Source organism: Cephus cinctus, unplaced genomic scaffold (assembly GCF_000341935.2).
Source record: "Cephus cinctus unplaced genomic scaffold, Ccin1 Ccin1_scaffold0153, whole genome shotgun sequence".
NCBI lineage: Eukaryota > Metazoa > Arthropoda > Insecta > Hymenoptera > Cephidae > Cephus > Cephus cinctus.
Window position 1 is genome coordinate 1,744,664 of NW_014332881.1, and position 16,492 is coordinate 1,761,155.

Consider the following 16,492-nt stretch of genomic DNA (forward strand, 5'->3'; position numbering starts at 1 on the left):
GGAGGAAACAAACTGTCATATGTAAATTGCGTGTCAGTTCACAAGTTCGTTTGTCTCAGCTGGCTGGACAGTGTCGCCGATGCGATTTCCATGGAGATGCTCCCGGTTTGTCTGGCGCAGGCATAAAAACGTACGAGCTCGCCAAGAGGGGGCGTAGAGGACGCGCGTACCTGTTGACCTCCGATCTCAGAGTGATCTATAATCCGTGAAGACGAATCGCGAGATCTCGTTGGTACGGTCACGTGACACCGTACTTCCACAGTTATTTTTTCAGGCATGATGGCGCCAAACGCCAGTATCTACTTTTATGTAAATATATTATCGATTCGGTGCGTTTCGAGATCGAACGCGGTCGAGCACGGTCGCACGGGTAATTTTTGAAAGCGAGCCAGGGGACGTAGGAGCGTCGCAGAGTGAGTACGAACTGGCTATATGTTACTGGAATCGCTAATGAGGACATGTTGGTTAGGCTGCTGTGACAGAGGCGTACGCACTTATCGCTCGCGGAACCTGCCGCCGTACCAAAGATCTAAAGGTAGCGAAGCTCGCTCACCCTGCCGCTCTGCTCCTCTACGATTTTATGAAATCACGTGTGCCAAGTGCGCGCGAAAGTATATTCGGCTAATAGATCAATAATAAGCTATTTAATGCTTTTCGGAGTGTGTGTGGAGACTTGTGTGAACTGCGCGCAACCTGTGCTGCCATCTGTATTGTCAATGTTGTTGGGCAGCACAGCAGCAGCACCAGGAGCACCAGGAGCAGCACCACAGCAGCGTAATGGATCCCTGAGCATTTTCTTCGTGCGAGCACACCGTTATCCATTCTTTCTCGTCTATCATGCGACCTAATGTCGCCTCCGGTGCACCCCAGCCACGACCAGTGCAGTGAGTGAGAGACTTTTCGCGGCAGCCACGGCTTCGCCGCACTCGATAACTCCGTGTCAATGTTTACATGATCTCTAGGATGGGAGCAACCTTTCACGGTTTTATTAAGTTCCGCGACTTTCCTGGCCTGTCCAGTATCATCCGGATCCTTGTAAACGCTCAAACGACTCCCGAGTTAGTGGTGAACGCTCGCGCAACCCTAATTTCCCCGTGGAAATGCCTTTTTTATAACCTCTTTTCTTTCTTCAGCCAAGACAGGAGTGGGATTGTGCTCAGCCAGGAACTACAATTTTATCCTAACCAACGGCTTCGGGACTGTTTGGCTATCGTAAGACACGCGATACAGTGACCGGATTTGATTTTTCGTGATTTTTCACATTACCTGACAATGGTAGCAAGATGAGATCAGTGGGTCTTCAAGTCACACTTTACTCCGTCAAACTGGCTGTGCGCGATTAAATTCATTCTCTTTTTGGCGTGATATTCTTGCAGTTAATTGAAACACTTCGTTGACCAAGTGCATCTTTAAGTTTCATTCATTTGACATTATCCTGTTACTAAATGCGTACTGTACTTACTTTGTGTACATACGATATAAGGATCGTTGAAACACTACTTCCACATGTAAAATGTCGTAAATATGCTGTTTTTAATGCTCATATTTAACATACTTTTGTTTTAGTAGTATATTTGATATAATTTTACTATGTTTTTATTCTCACATAGCATGTATTGCTTTATTTCAAAGATTCCAACATATTAATATAATTTGTTTCTTTCGTGAGCTGGATTCTATGAATAGCTTTAGTTTTTGTGTTCATCATAGAAACTTTTTGTTAAAATTTATTTATATTACTAATATCAGAACTGTGTAACTTATTAAGCTGAATTTAATATTTTACTTGAATTATTTAAACATCTCTGAATCTTTCAAAGTATTTTGACTGATTATTTATTTTCATTGTAAGCTGCTTCTTATATATACTGTTTTTATGCACTCTGTGTATCTATCTGAAATTGTTATTGTTTTATTTTTGATAACTAGAAATATTTTAGCCATCTATTGCATATATACTTTATATTACTTCTAATACTAACATGTTAACTATTATGCATGCCAAATATAAAAGTGACTTCTTGTTTTTTCTATATAATGGTCATAGTACACATTTAATGATCATTATAAATATTATCTTTAAATAGTACTTTCTTTTGTAAAAGATTTAAAATTAGCATCTACAAGTATCGAGTATATTAACAGCAGTGTATTTTACACATTTTTCTCTTATAGCAACACAGTCACCTAGTACAATGCCCCGACATATATATAACACATTCGAGAAAAATTATATCAGATTGTACTTATATCGGTTAACAGTGATAAATTAATTCTCATTCTTTAAAGCCCTCACAATCAGTATGACCAACAGAGCCTCGTAATTTATTATTTTTATGGAAAGTACCATTTAGTAATTAACCACATTGATATATTTCTGTTTCAGTTCTAAGGGAAATTCCATTTCCAGATAATAGATATATGGTCAGCTATGTAGTGAGTATTCCTGAGAATTTACCTGTGAACTAGGAGCAAAGCTTTCAAATGTGGACTTCCTTGCTGAGATATAAAATGTTTTCAGGGTGCGCGCAGCTCACCTGCATGTGCCACGTACCACTAGCTAACGCGGTCTAGTAGAATGGCACAACGAGGAAAGAGAATCAATCGAAGCGACAATGACTTGGCGTCTTGCCCGGGCACGATTAAAAGGCGCAAATGCAGATTGGGCCCAGCAGCCGCAGGTTTATCGACATCGGCGGCGACCCTGGGGCCCTCTGAGGAGGAGGAAACGATGGCGTCGTCCAGTCAAGGGGGGGCATCCTGGACCCCCCGGCCTCTTAGCGATATCAAGATATCCAGTATATACAACCGGTCGGCGACAGAGGCCCCTGCTGAACTCTTTCGCAAAGACCTGATCAGCGCCATGAAGTTACCCGACAGCGAACCACTAAGTCCGAATGAGTACTGGGTGATAACTGATCAGTGGAAGCAGGAATGGGAAAGGGGTGTTCAAGTTCCCGTCAACCCGGACTCATTGCCGGAACCAACGGTCACCGTCACTCAAACCTCACCTTTGAATAAGTCACACGGCGAATTCAAATTGTGAGTAACCTTAACATTCAGCCATCTAAATCACGCTGACGTCCTATAAATTACCTAGATAACCCTACGATACATGTGATCATCATTTTACAGGCCCAAAAAGTTTATAAGAATATCACGAGATGATTACTTCAGTTCTGAGGATCATCACTTGAGCACCACCCCTGGACGTGCTGAGAAGGCATGTGGTTATGACCTTGACGACACTGATATAGCTTGGCTCGATGTGCTTAACGGAGAGAGAGCACAGGTAATTTTAAATATATTAGTAATCTAATCTGGCACGTGTTTGATACAATTTAATACGTTTCGAATCTATGCTACAATTAACAATACAAACTTTCATACAATGTGCTTTTCAAAGACGGTGGAGAAGGTATTTCTAAGGGATGCTGTAATGTCATTGTTTTACAGGCGGGTCAGACGCCAGTATCAGAGTCGCAACTTGAGCGGGTAATAGAAGAGTTAGAGGTTCGCTGCTGGGAAAGGATACAGACGATCGTAAAAAATGAAGAAGGTCTTGGCATTGAGTACGATGAAAATGTCATCTGCGACGTCTGTAGATCTGTGAGTATTTTTATTTTTGAATGAACCTTTGACAAAATTACAATTGTCGCATGTAACTGTAGGTTGTAGAGAATGTCGAATCGATTGGTTATTTTAGTGATTCTTTTTTATATGTCTTTTTTCGGCTTACGTAATAATACCGCGTTGATTACATAAACATAGAAGACCAAAAGTGTCGTAAAAGTTCATCCTCCCAAGTGTTTCTCTGAATCGAAAAACTATCAATAAACTGATATTCGAGTATTAACTGGTATTCGATCGACTTATTTTATTTTTCTTTAGCCTGATTCGGAAGAGGGTAACGAGATGGTATTCTGCGATTGCTGCAACATTTGTGTACATCAAGCGTGCTACGGCATCACGTCGATACCCGATGGCTCATGGTTGTGCAGGACTTGCTCGCTAAGTCAACGTCCCGATTGTGTATTATGCCCTAATAAGGGAGGTGCAATGAAGTGTACGCGCAGCGGTCAGAAATGGGCCCATGTTTCCTGTGCTCTCTGGATTCCTGAAGTCAGTATCGGCTGTGTGGAACGAATGGAGCCGATCACGAAAATTTCCAGTATTCCGGTAAATAAAACTGCTTAGAAGGGGCTTACAGAATTTCATTCTCTCGTTAATAAGTATTCTTGTACGTCGAAAATATTCAAGGTAAATGAACAGACGCATCCGACACACCAGTTTGAAATTGCGCATAAGAATTTTACAGATAGATGTAACGGATTAAGGTGCTTTATCATTTTCATAGCTGATTGTATCTTTGATAATCGATAGTCGATAACGCTGAGAGTTTACAGCACATTAGAAGAAGTGTGCGATGTCATGAGTATATGATATTCGTATGAAGCAGTGATTTCAATGCTTACAGCAAAGCCGATGGGCGCTAATCTGCGTGCTGTGCCGTGAACGCGTGGGTGCCTGTATTCAATGCAGTATAAAAACCTGCAAAACGGCGTATCACGTTACATGCGCTTTTAAACATGGTCTCGAGATGAAGGCTATTATAGAGGATGAGATGGCTGACGATGGTGTGAAACTAAGGGTGAGTTCCTGAAGACGTTAAGTTTACGAAATTGAAGGAGTTTTACGAAAGTAGAAAACAGGATATTGAGGATAGCGGAATACTATGAAAATCTTCTTTGCAGTCGTACTGTCAGAAGCATAGTAGAACAAATACTAAAGATAAGGTCGGTGTTGGAGGAGGTGTGGGTGGTAGCGGCGGTAAAGGCGGTTCGGATTCCGAGGACGGAGAATCAAGAAGGAGAAAGCGCAAAGACATGACATCTGAAGAGAAAAATCAAGCGCGTGCAGCCAAGTAAGCTGGATTTTTCGTTTATGAGAATTTTCATTCAAAATTATGCACGAAAGGCGCTAACAGTGTCTTTATTTAATCTTAGACTACAAGAAATCGAAGCCGAGTTCGATAAACACGTCAGTTTGAAGGATATTACCTCCCAACAACTGGATATTGATCCTGATGGCGTTGTCTATATTTATAATTACTGGAAGCTGAAGAGAAGAGTAAGTTTCTTGAAATTTTAATATTTCGAGCACTGCCTGTACTTTGCTAGTTCTCTAATGCAACAACCGTTTCATTGCAGGCTGGTCACAACAAACCTCTGTTAGCGCCACGTTGTGGTGAACTCTCAGGTGCTGGAGCACGTGCACAAGGTCAAGCAGCTGATCTGGAAAAGATGCGTACGTTTGTCCAGCTACGTCAGGATCTGGAACGCGTGAGAAACCTGTGTTACATGGTGGGAAGAAGGGAGAAACTATGTCGTACGTTCCTGAGACTGCGTGAGCAAACCTTCCACAAGCAGGCTTCGGTTATGTCCGGATCTCCGCTTCCTCCGGCTGCAGCAGCCGCCGTAGCGGAGGCAAATCATGGACCCTCGATATACGACCGGCTTTATTCTCATCCCGATTCCGAAGATCACACTCGAGATTTCGACACGATAGTGGCGAGGATCGCGGGCATGAAGTCCCCTACGCCTGTCTCGAGCGACGAAAAGAAGGTTCAGCCAGACTTCAACGGCGCTTCAAAACAGAAGCTTTACTTCAATGGCTCCGTAAAGACGAGAAGTCTGTACGGCAGCGATTTATCCTCCATGAGCAGTAGCGAGACCGACACTGCTAAGCCAACTGTCAAATCGCCAAGTAAGAGCTCCACTAAATCGAAGAACCACGATCTAGACACCGAATCTAGCACCGAGGACGAGTCCGCTTCCCCCAAGTCGAAAACGGGTCGACGTAAAACGAAGAAAGCCAGTGCTCCGGATCGGCCTCGTGCAACGTTACGCGAGAGCAGTGAAAGTGATAAATTGGACACTACCGGCACTAGATCGCGTACATTGCAACACATGGAGCGCGAACTGGGCAGTGCGTCAGGCAGCGACAGTGACGAGTTGTTACCTCTAAACACGACGACGTCGTCCCGTCTTGGACCTTCTGCTGCTGATACTATTTACTCGGACACCGAATCCGATTCTCAGGAGCACGCTTCCCACTCGGTTGTACTTATAACAAAGGCCGCTGTCAAGCAATTCTCGGCGGCGGATATCTCCAAGAATTCACAGAAGAGTTTTGCGAACAAAGACACGCGACAGGATCATTTCGTGGATGAAGCCTCGAAGAACAAGGAGAACGTGAAGTCTTCAAAGAAGAAGGATTACATACCGTCTGCTCTCATAGTGCCTCAGAGACAAGCCGCGAAGAAGGCTTCCGAGATTATGCAGCGTTCTCAGAGTAAGAAAGATAGCGCGGTAGAATCACCAGAATTTGTCAAATCGCCCACGGAGGAGACGAAACCGTCTAAACCCCACAAGGAAAAATCATCGACGAAGAAGCAAAAGGACAGTAAGCTGGCGAAGGATTCCAAAAACAACGATATTTACGATTTCGACAAGGAGTTCGGCGACGGTACGGAGATCCTTGCCTATGTACCGCAACGGCAGGCTGCTAAAAAAGCAGCCGAGCACATTAAGAGCGGTATGGGAACGAAGGCTGCACAGCCAGAGCCAGAAATTCCCGAGATAAAAGCAAAGAAAGAATCTCCAGAGTGCGTCAGAAAGAAGGAGCCTAAGAAAGAGGAGTCGCCGAAGAAAGAAGAGACCCCGAAGAAGCCGAAGAAGCTTCAGGAAAGCAAACCGCCGTCAACGCTATCCAGCAACAGCGACTCCAGTAGCAGCAGTAGCTGCAGCAGTTCCTCGGAGAGTAGCAGTGACTCCGATGAGGGTAAGAGTTCCACCCAGCAAACTTCGAGTACTGCCAAGGAATTGGCTATCTCGTCGACTACCTCGTCGGAAAGTGATTCCGGCAATCAAGCGAAGAATAAGACTGTGAATAGGAGGCAGGTGAACAAGACTGTCGAGAGAATGGATGCGGATAAGTCGACGGGGCGGAAACTCAAGAAGCTGCCCGATAAGAAGCTTAAAACTTCCGACGGGCGGCATGGATCCGAGTTTCAGCCGCCGTCTATTGAGAGAGAAGAATCAGGTAGAGCCTCAGTGTCCAAAGAGCATCAGCATCAAGCCAGTAAGAAGACAGATCAGAGAGATTCATCCAAAAAGTCACTATCATTGCAATCACCATCACACCAGCAGCAGCATCAACAACAACAACAGTTGCGACGTTCCCCATCACCAGCACATCAACAACAATCATCTAACCAAAGCTGTTCAGTTAGTGGGTCTCGAGATAATGATGGGCCACGAAATACTTCTGGGCCCAAGTCCGCAAAGAAATCAAATCAGTCTGCTAAACAATCACAGCAGCCAACTACCAAAAGCAAAGAAGACACCGGTAGTGCAGCAAGAGGAAAGCCCGAAGCTCGTAAACGAAAATCAAGCGAGGCACCCCAAAAGGAAGAGAAGAACAGTAAGGATGCGGCTTCGCTCAAGAAAGTGGAGAAGAGGGTGAACGAGAAGGTGGCAAAAGAAACTGAGAAAGACAATAGCAGTAAGGACGAGGTCAAGATTCTTGAAACGGAACCGGCCAAACCATTCAATGCTGAGAGTCCGCCTAAGCTTGACGACAAGAAGTTCAAGAAAAGCAGCAGTAAGAACTCAATAAACACGCTGGAGGAAGAGATGAAGCAACGACGTGCTGAGAGAGACAGTCCTAAGAAGTCATCAAAAGGCTTGGACAAACTTCTTGAGAAACGAGAACACCTTGACAAGTTGTCGAAGGCTAAGAGTATGGACATAAAGATGGAGAACTTCAATGAGGAACCCGTCCAGAAGGAGTCGCTTCAAGCTAAGGGAATGGTTTACGATACAGTGAAGAGCGAAGATCGTAAGAATCATACCAGTGAGGATAACGTCGTCGTCGTGAGTAAGGCTATTACAGTGGATGAAAAGATCAAGAAGGATGCTGAGGACACTATGCCCGATAGATCCACGGAAAGGAAGAAGAAGAATGATCAGAAGATGGAAGAACTACCTGTCACTGACGGTTGTGAAACTAGTACGGTTCCTGATACGATCCCTAAAGAAACTGTTGATAATCTTCTCACAAAACCAGTTCCTGATAAGCTAACATTAAATGAGATTTCTGAGAAAGAATGTCACAAACGAAGAAAGTCTATCAATCGGTCCATATTCTCACCGCAACATGGTAGCAAGGATCAAAGTGTCTCTGAGCTGTTTGACTTCGATCAGGACATACTAGCAGATGATATGGTTAACGACGATGGTTTTAGTATACCACGCGATGCAGAAGAACGTGCAGCACCCTTGACCTTCTCATTTAATAATGAACTCTGGTTCAAGGAAGATTCGAAAGAGGATAGTGCGCGTGAAACTCTTCATCTAGTAGAAAAACTTCGCATGGAACTGTCCAAAAAATCGAATTCCAGTCAGTTTGAACTTGAATCCGTGGTAACTGAGGATGAGATCAAGAAGGAAGAAGTTCCAGTTGACAAACCGATGGAGCAGCTTGTATCGGAAAAGGAAGTTAAGATATTAGAGTCAGAAAGTGCACCACCAGCTGAGATCAAGAGTAACAATGACATAGCTCAAATATCAGAAGATCTGAGCTGCAAGAATCACAATGTTGAGGAAAAGCAGAAGACCTGTTATCCAAATAATAGCGAGGGTTATGTACCATATAGTAACGAGGATCTGGAGACTGGTAAAGTTACTGTGGCTGAACGTGAAAAATTAGATAGGGCCGAAGCTGATGAGAGGTGGGTACCACCTAGTATGGAAAACTTCAATCCAAATGATGTACACCCGAACACCTTGATGGAGAGTCAGAATCATCGATATGCTCCTCATCAATTTACGAATGATATAAGTGCCGTTATCTCAGACAGTAATAACGAGAATTTGGTCCATTCTCAACTGAATATGAGTATGCAAGATCAGTATCAACTTTTGCAACAGTCACATCCAATCATAAGACCCACTCAGCACATTGATCCCCATTCGGAGTCACGAATGCAGTCCGTCCCAATGATGGATCAGCAAGTGGGACCTCTGACGAGTCAGATAGTCGATGAAATGACACCCATGGAGATGGTAAACAGACATCTCATAGGATTACCAAATCCTGAAGAAGAGCAAGGAAATGAAATGGATCGTGTTTTGGAAAAAGAAGAAATTTCTTCCGATATGAGACAGGATTATACCCAGAGTGGTTCACCTTACAATGATTTGAATAATTCGCGCCAAGATACGCGATGGGCTGAGAGCCAAGTGTTACCGTCGCGAAGATCGACGTCGTCTTCCATCACGTCGGCATCCTCGGCCGAGGAACATACAGCGATGCCACCCTACAAAAACATCGCACCACTTCCGTTTCCCCCTTGTTCCATGGATGCAGGTCCTTATCACTCATACTCCGAATCCAGTTCCTATGCAGGACCTGTCTCTTTATTTCCGCCACAATCCTGCGCCGCATCTTTACCTTATCCGTCACCAGGAACAGCCATGTTTCCTCCACAATTTGGTACACCCTTTCCAACACCACAGTCTCTGTTACCACCTGTTCCTAAGCCGCTGGACGATTCATTGAACATGCAAGCCTCACCGTGCACAGCTGCGTTCACGTCATCCTCTCATAATATGGCATTCACGGCAGCCATGGTCTCGCCTACAAAGATTCCTACACCTCCGCCGCAGCCACCTCTGGCACAAGAACAAGAGCACACTCAGGAACTCCAGCAGCAAGTGAATTCCCCGGCATTGCCTATGGGATTCCTAAACAACATGCCTGAGACGCAGGTGGACTCTGTCGTTGAGAATCTTCAAGAGATGCTGACAGAGAGTAAAGCACCACAATCCGGCAAGAAGTCTCCATCGAAGCCAACAAGAACATCGGCTAGGGTCACGTCGCTCCAGGGTAAATCCCCAGGAAAGTCACCACGTCAGGAGAGTGCCAAATCCGTTCCAACGTCCCGTGGTAGAGGCAGAAGTTCTAAGAGTTCTCAACAAGCAGGATATAGAGGTCGTGGACGAGGACGCGGCCGAGGTCGAGGAAGAAACAGTCAAAACAATTCAGCCTCTCTCATATCCACAATAGCAAATACTATTCACAGCGATGATTCGATTCAGAACAAGCTAGTGGGAACTGTGTATGATTTTGACTCTGATGAGGATTCTGCTAACGAGACGAACATCGCGGATCTACGCACGATGAGGGAGAGGAAGAAGTCGACTGACGTCAATGAGAAGCGCGAAGGTTTGTGTATGATGAACGAAGGCATTCAGTCCCATTTGTCTAGTCCTACCTTGCATAAGAAGTACACCGACGACAAGAGGCTCTCGTCACCAGTGCAGCACGACGGCTCAATCGTTGCTGAAACCGAGTCCAATGCTGATCAGACATTTACCGATACTGTACTACCCTTGCTTCCAGGACCTGTCGACATGAGAACGTACAATTCGACCATCGAAGCGCAGACCTCATTGCTACACGCTCAGTCCTACCCCAATCATTTACTGGGTGCTTTTGCCAGTGGCTCAGCCGACCAATCGCTGCCAGACATCGAGGAGGATCTTGAGAAGGAGTTACACTCTGCCTTGATAGCAAGTAAGCAACAACCGGATCCATGTTCAGAGCCAAGTTCGAACAACCCTACGGTGGAGGCTCCCTCATCAAATATCGAACCCAGCAAGGTCTCCCTTACGGACTCACGTAATCAGCTCAAGGTCAAGATCAAAGGTCCTTTCCTCGATGCAAATTACGTACCAGCCTCCTCCGTGCCACCGTTGGCACAGCAAGCACCTGTTATCATTACACCAGCAGCAACAAGTGCTTCGGTAGCTTCCGGTACGTCGAATCTTCGTAGAATGCGCAAGAAGGAATTACTCCGACAGTATTGCTCGCAGGATATGAATATGGATGATCCTAGCTGCGGTAATGTTGCATCTGCTCCTATTACTATACCACCTATCAATAGAACCGTTATCACTATTCCCAAAGCCGTAGCCTCCATGACAAGCATACCGACCAGAGAGGACTACAAGGCCGTGGTGGATGCAAATATGGAGAAGAAACGTAGAAAGGAACGAGGTAGCTTCCTCGACATACAAGACGAGGAAGGTATATCGGACAGAAGACGAGGTGTGAACGTGAGTAACGTTGATCGTAGAAGAGGTAGACAAACAAGACCCTCAGCCACCAGTGTGACGAACAGTGGACCACCGAAACTTAAGATCAAGATAGGTAACAGTATAATGGGCCAGGAAACGGGCAACGTGCAAGACGACAGAAGCAGAATAAGACCGCCGAAGAAACGGTTGAGCAGTATTCCCAGTAAACCAAGTATAGAGGAACTAAGGCGTGAGAGTATGAAGTATCGTCGTATGATAATGGCTGGATTTGATAACGACGAGAAGACCAAGGTCAAGAGTAAAAAGGATAAGAACGGCAAGAGAAAAAAGAGGCAGAGTAAGAAGGAGGCTCATGTACAAATTCTCGAGGATGGTCCAGCACCTCCTAAACTGATCATACGCCTTGGTAAAGGCAATAATTCCACAGCGAACGATATGCCCAACGAAGTGATAACCTCGAAATCTGTTAACTTAGAGGATAATCGGGATAAACATCATACTAGTGCCGAACATGCTAATGATAACAAGGAGAGTCGTGTTGGACCTCCTCCACCGGAACCTTCCAAGGAGGACGTGGCGTATCCTATGGACAGTAGTATAAATGTAAAGCTGCCGACGGATCCAAACTCTGGTGCCGCTTCCCTGACAAACGTACGCTCCGCGAAAGTCACTCCTATAAGATTAAAATTAACAAGATGTCAGAAAGGTTATGAACTGAAAGCACCGGTGGCAAGTAGTAGTGCAAGTGACGACAGTGCGACGGTGAACTCTATCTCGTTAGCCGCCCCGAAGAAGTTACAATCACAGGCACAATTGCAAACGAAAACGTTAGCTTCGTCCGAACATGAACAACAGCAACAAGACGCCGTTACGAAGACAGAGGAACTTTCGGAAAAGCAATCTTCCAAAGAGGACGAAAGCCCCCTGCTGCCTCAACCTACTGCTCACAATTCGCCAGGTTGTCCGCCTGCACCGCTCCCACAAGGATGCCAAGTTAGGTGATAATAAATGATAATTGTATAATACAGTAATTAATGATTCTTAATAGAAGATACGTATGCGTATACGTATATGCGTTTACATACGCGCCCGCCTGACTTTGAGAGTAATGAACGTGTTATGTGTGGCTTATACGTATACGTATATATATATAATATTAAATGTTGAGACAGAGACTCACTAGAAATGTTTTGTGTAATATATATTATTAATGTATGTAAATGATCTGAGGGTGAAGTGAAATGTCACAAAGTGCCCAAAAATTCACCATAATTATTAACATGTGCATTTCAGATGTGAGGTACTGGTGGTTCGTTAAGGTGTCTTTCGTTAACGAATAATTACTCTACCAGCGAATTGGTCATTTCAGAAAGGGCCATTGCTATTCTCCTACGATCTTCTAAGTGCAAGTTACAGTTGAGAATTCGCGATGACAGATACATACCGCACAAAAAGAAAGACAGTATGTTCTCAGGGCTGTAAACGTAGGGACGTGTTTTCTGCGCAGCTCTCGTTACTGCTTACTGACATCTTCGAAAAGGGACCTGACTAAGATCGCATACCTTTCTTTTTCTTTTTCACCGATTGCCTTTCTTTTGACATATGGAATTTCGAGGATAATCACAGAAAGCCCCCCACCCCCCACCCGGCTATGCCCAAGTCTTAGAAAGATGCGGACGTTGTGTTTTTGTCGATTTTCAACGGACGTAAAGTCGAATATCTTTGTTTCAAAGGCAGAACGCATTCGATTGTATAAAATGAGATTGTAAAAAGGATTATCGTTAGCTGACTTAGGATAATCAAGAACTGTTGGTGCAAATACGTTCTATTTTAGATTTTAGTCGTTGTGCAGGAAAGGCTTAGCTAGTAACGAATTGTCTCCGTGTACTAATTTATTAGGACGTTCTCTTGGAAATCGCTTTTATTCAGGCGGCAGATATGTAGAAAAAAAAATACTGGGAAGGATATTATTATTTCTCAATTGACAATATTATTATTTCTCTATTATTCATATTATTTCTCAAATGACCAATGCGTACTGTTTCGCGGATAGTGGAGGTGGTCGGGACAATTTTCATAAAAAGGTGTTGAAAAAAAAAAAAAAGAAAAAAGCAAGAGGGAGAGAAACGAAGGAATCAGAGGGACGACGGTGAGGCTAAAGTAAGATTACGTGGAGAAAAAAAAAGATTCATTGAATCTGCTCAAGTAACGATCGATACCTTAGCAGACGCCATAACTTTAAAATTGCCCTGTACAAATATCCTTCATAAATCACTGCTTAAATCGTGATTTTTAAACATTAGATATAATAAATTTTAATAAAAACACTATAATTATATTTCCGAAGACTATTAATTAGCGTAAAGGATATATTAACCGTGAAATGAATAATCGAACAGAAGACAGTTTTCTTTTATTTTTTATTCTTTTTGCTCATAGGGAAATCTAGGCCGTCGCTTTATTTAATGAAAAAAAAAAAAAGGAAAACGAAAAATGAGTGAAAATTACGAATTAATCGCTATCCTTCGCTCCTTCTCTTGTTATTTTATCTCTCTTCTTTATTCTTCTTCGTTTTCGTATTCCGCCCCTAATGACCACGCAAATAATTGCGATGCGCGTCTCGCGTCTCGCATGAGAAAATACGAATGAACAATGGCGTCGCGCCTGGTCGAAGAAAAAAAATTAAGTACACGAGCGCGACGCTTGCGCGCATTACGAGATAACAAAATCCGCCTTACCGAGTCATTAAAATTAAGTTTTGAAAATTTTTTGTATCACTTTTTTATGTATAGTTGCAGCTACCGTGTAATCTATATGAAAGGCATATATTTTATATTTAGTTAACCTAGTTATTAATTGTCTTCTTTCTCTTTATTCTCTTTCATTTTTTTTTTTGCTTTAACTCGTTTCGCCTACTTTCGTATCTCTGCCGTGTGTAGCATATATTTATTTATGACGTCAGCTATACAGACAATATTATTTATTTACGAAAATTGGCGGCCCCGAAAACGTCCACCCTTTGCGAATCATCCTCACTCACCCTGACATCCCATATCCCGTGCAGTTACTCTAAGACGTCTGACGAGCTTCGTGGAATACATTGAGGAGCTCTAATCCTTTCTTTTCAATATTTTAATCAGCACTTTCGTGCTGTCGAGTTACGCGTATTAAGAAAAAAAATAAATAAATAAATACTCACGGTTCATCCGAGATGAGAGACGATAGTGCCATTACTATCATACCGGTGTTACAAGCTAAGTGGGTGCAAAAGTTTTGGGTGTCGCGACGCCCAGGATTTTTTCGTCCTTGTTAAGGCGGATAGAAACGAAAATGTCAAAGACAAAGGAAACCCATAGAAGAATCATTCGTGCTTGCCGAATGAACGCGGATCATAGACTCTTGCCAAGTGCGTGAGACCAAAAATCTCGAGTATACTTTTTAATGAATATTCGACTGTCGTGAGGCTAGACAAAGGACAAGCGAGTTTGCGTGCGCAACATTAATCCTGTAAGGTATTTGTTTTTTTTAACAATCAGATTAGTGCAATAACCTTATGCCATCGTCCGTACGTCCCCGGGTAACTTGTGCACGTGCACGTTGATGCATTCACCTCGTTTAAATTTCCTAACCGTTAGTAATCCTTTCTCGTATCTATATCGATTCTCATCGATCTATCGAAGGTCGAACCGATTCAAAAGTCCAGTGCAGTCGATTGCGAGACGCAGTCGCTTCGTTATTATATCCTTGTGGGAAATCTTCTACCGAGAACTGTAGTGCCTAGACGAGTCGCGAGATACATTGCTGGTATTGCACGACACAGGGGGAATCTCATGTGAAATCGTGTGTTTACGTTCCGTGAAAACACAGCAGTGGCCAATGTCAACACAGTTCACAATGTCCACGCGAAGTACACAAGTCCGTATTACGAAAATCAGGAGGAATATATTTGCGCCTAGGTAATATCGTTGCCTCGACACATGGCGATTATTGAGGGAGGAAAATAAATAAATACAAAAATAAGGGAATATCGTAGTTTGCGACGTAAGCAATACACTAGCTAAAGGTATATATCGATAAATCGTGTACAGTTATAACGGAACTAGAGAGATACTCTGACGGAGCGTAATTTATAAATGTTTTACTGCAACACTGTTTTTTTTCTTCTTTTATTTTTCAAAAAGGAATAGACTCGCTTTTTTTAGATACTTGATCTACTTTACGTCTCACGACACGGTCTGCGCGTTAACGAGTAGAAGAAGAGGATATGGATAATAGAACGGAATGGCGATACACAGGGAACGACCTGTCGATATGTTTGTATATATTTGTATCCCGCGAAATCTTCGCTTATCATTACTAATTCGTCATCGGTATGAAGATTTAAATAAGACGGCTGTGTAATTGTACGGTCTCACTCTTCCAAACTTTGTTTCTGTTGTATTGTAGATGCGCTCTAGCGCGCTTTTTTATTGAACGATCCGACATGGCACCGAAAGATTTATCTCATTTGTTTGACTTGCGTGAAACGATACTTTCTTTTTTTGTTTGTTCAAAAATCTCGTTTCAACGGATAACTCGTTTTTTTTTCGTACGATTCTGCAATTTACGATCTGTTCCAAGATTTTAAATATCGTTCTTTTCTTTAATCGACTAATTTATACTTGTCAGTGGATTGCTACTTTTTCAAACTCCGACCGAGGACGCTATACGTAATCCTTATTTTAATCGGCAAAGACTTGTCTACTTTGCCCTTTGGTGGTAAAACTTTCGACGAGCCATGCAAAAGTCCTAAATCGAATGCGAGCGAAAGTTGTTTGGATTGTCGCACATCTTTGTGCACCTCTCTACTTTATTTCTTCTTTTTTTTTTTATTAATAGTTAATTAACGTATGCAATCGAGTATAACACTTTCCAAGACCCACACTTCATACCCTACACTGTACTGTACATTGTCAGTGATAAGAAAGAGTTTTAAGAGCCTATATTGTACAGATTTAAATAATAAATATTTGGTTAATTTTTAATTGTTTCATACACATAATTAACGATAACGATAATAATAATAACAATGATGAATTTAATATTATATACATAGTTTTATTATAATGCAAAATGAGTAATATGATATTTAGTTACTGTATATAGTGTACAAGAGAAGCTGGTCTTGTAAGATAAAGATAAGGTGTTTTAATGTGCACATAGCCGCGTCATTGTCAATAATCATATTACTACGATTAATAATAATTACAGTTTTTTAAATATTGTCTCTCTTTTACCTTCCATGTAATTCATTCATGTTGACACTTAAAGTTTTTCCGCCACCACCG

General features: G+C 42.9%; 1 protein-coding gene across 4 annotated transcripts; it reads left to right on the forward strand.

The window, feature by feature from the left end:
* Position 1: 1 nt before the first annotated feature.
* Positions 2-16,424, forward strand: LOC107263463 (PHD finger protein rhinoceros). 4 transcript variants are annotated; one of them, XM_025080850.1, is made up of 10 exons: positions 2-888; positions 2,387-2,436; positions 2,522-3,042; positions 3,136-3,292; positions 3,457-3,609; positions 3,892-4,179; positions 4,478-4,651; positions 4,755-4,924; positions 5,007-5,130; positions 5,211-16,424. In XM_025080850.1, exons 3-10 carry the CDS (start codon positions 2,579-2,581, stop codon positions 12,165-12,167), a joined length of 8,487 nt encoding a protein of 2,828 aa, XP_024936618.1. In that variant the 5' UTR covers positions 2-888; positions 2,387-2,436; positions 2,522-2,578; the 3' UTR covers positions 12,168-16,424. The 4 variants fall into 4 exon arrangements, with proteins under 4 accessions (XP_024936618.1, XP_015586177.1, XP_015586181.1 ...); XM_015730691.2 differs by having other exon boundaries at positions 2-884; XM_015730695.2 differs by having other exon boundaries at positions 282-413.
* Positions 16,425-16,492: the final 68 nt, after the last annotated feature.

Bases quoted from the DNA above. Each gene is read 5' to 3' on its own strand.
- LOC107263463 (XM_025080850.1), top strand. From the start codon at position 2,579: ATGGCACAACGAGGAAAGAGAATCAATCGAAGCGACAATGACTTGGCG. The intron at 3,043-3,135 runs GTGAGTAACCTT...ATCATTTTACAG, and splicing joins TCACACGGCGAATTCAAATT to GCCCAAAAAGTTTATAAGAA. The intron at 5,131-5,210 runs GTAAGTTTCTTG...GTTTCATTGCAG, and splicing joins ACTGGAAGCTGAAGAGAAGA to GCTGGTCACAACAAACCTCT.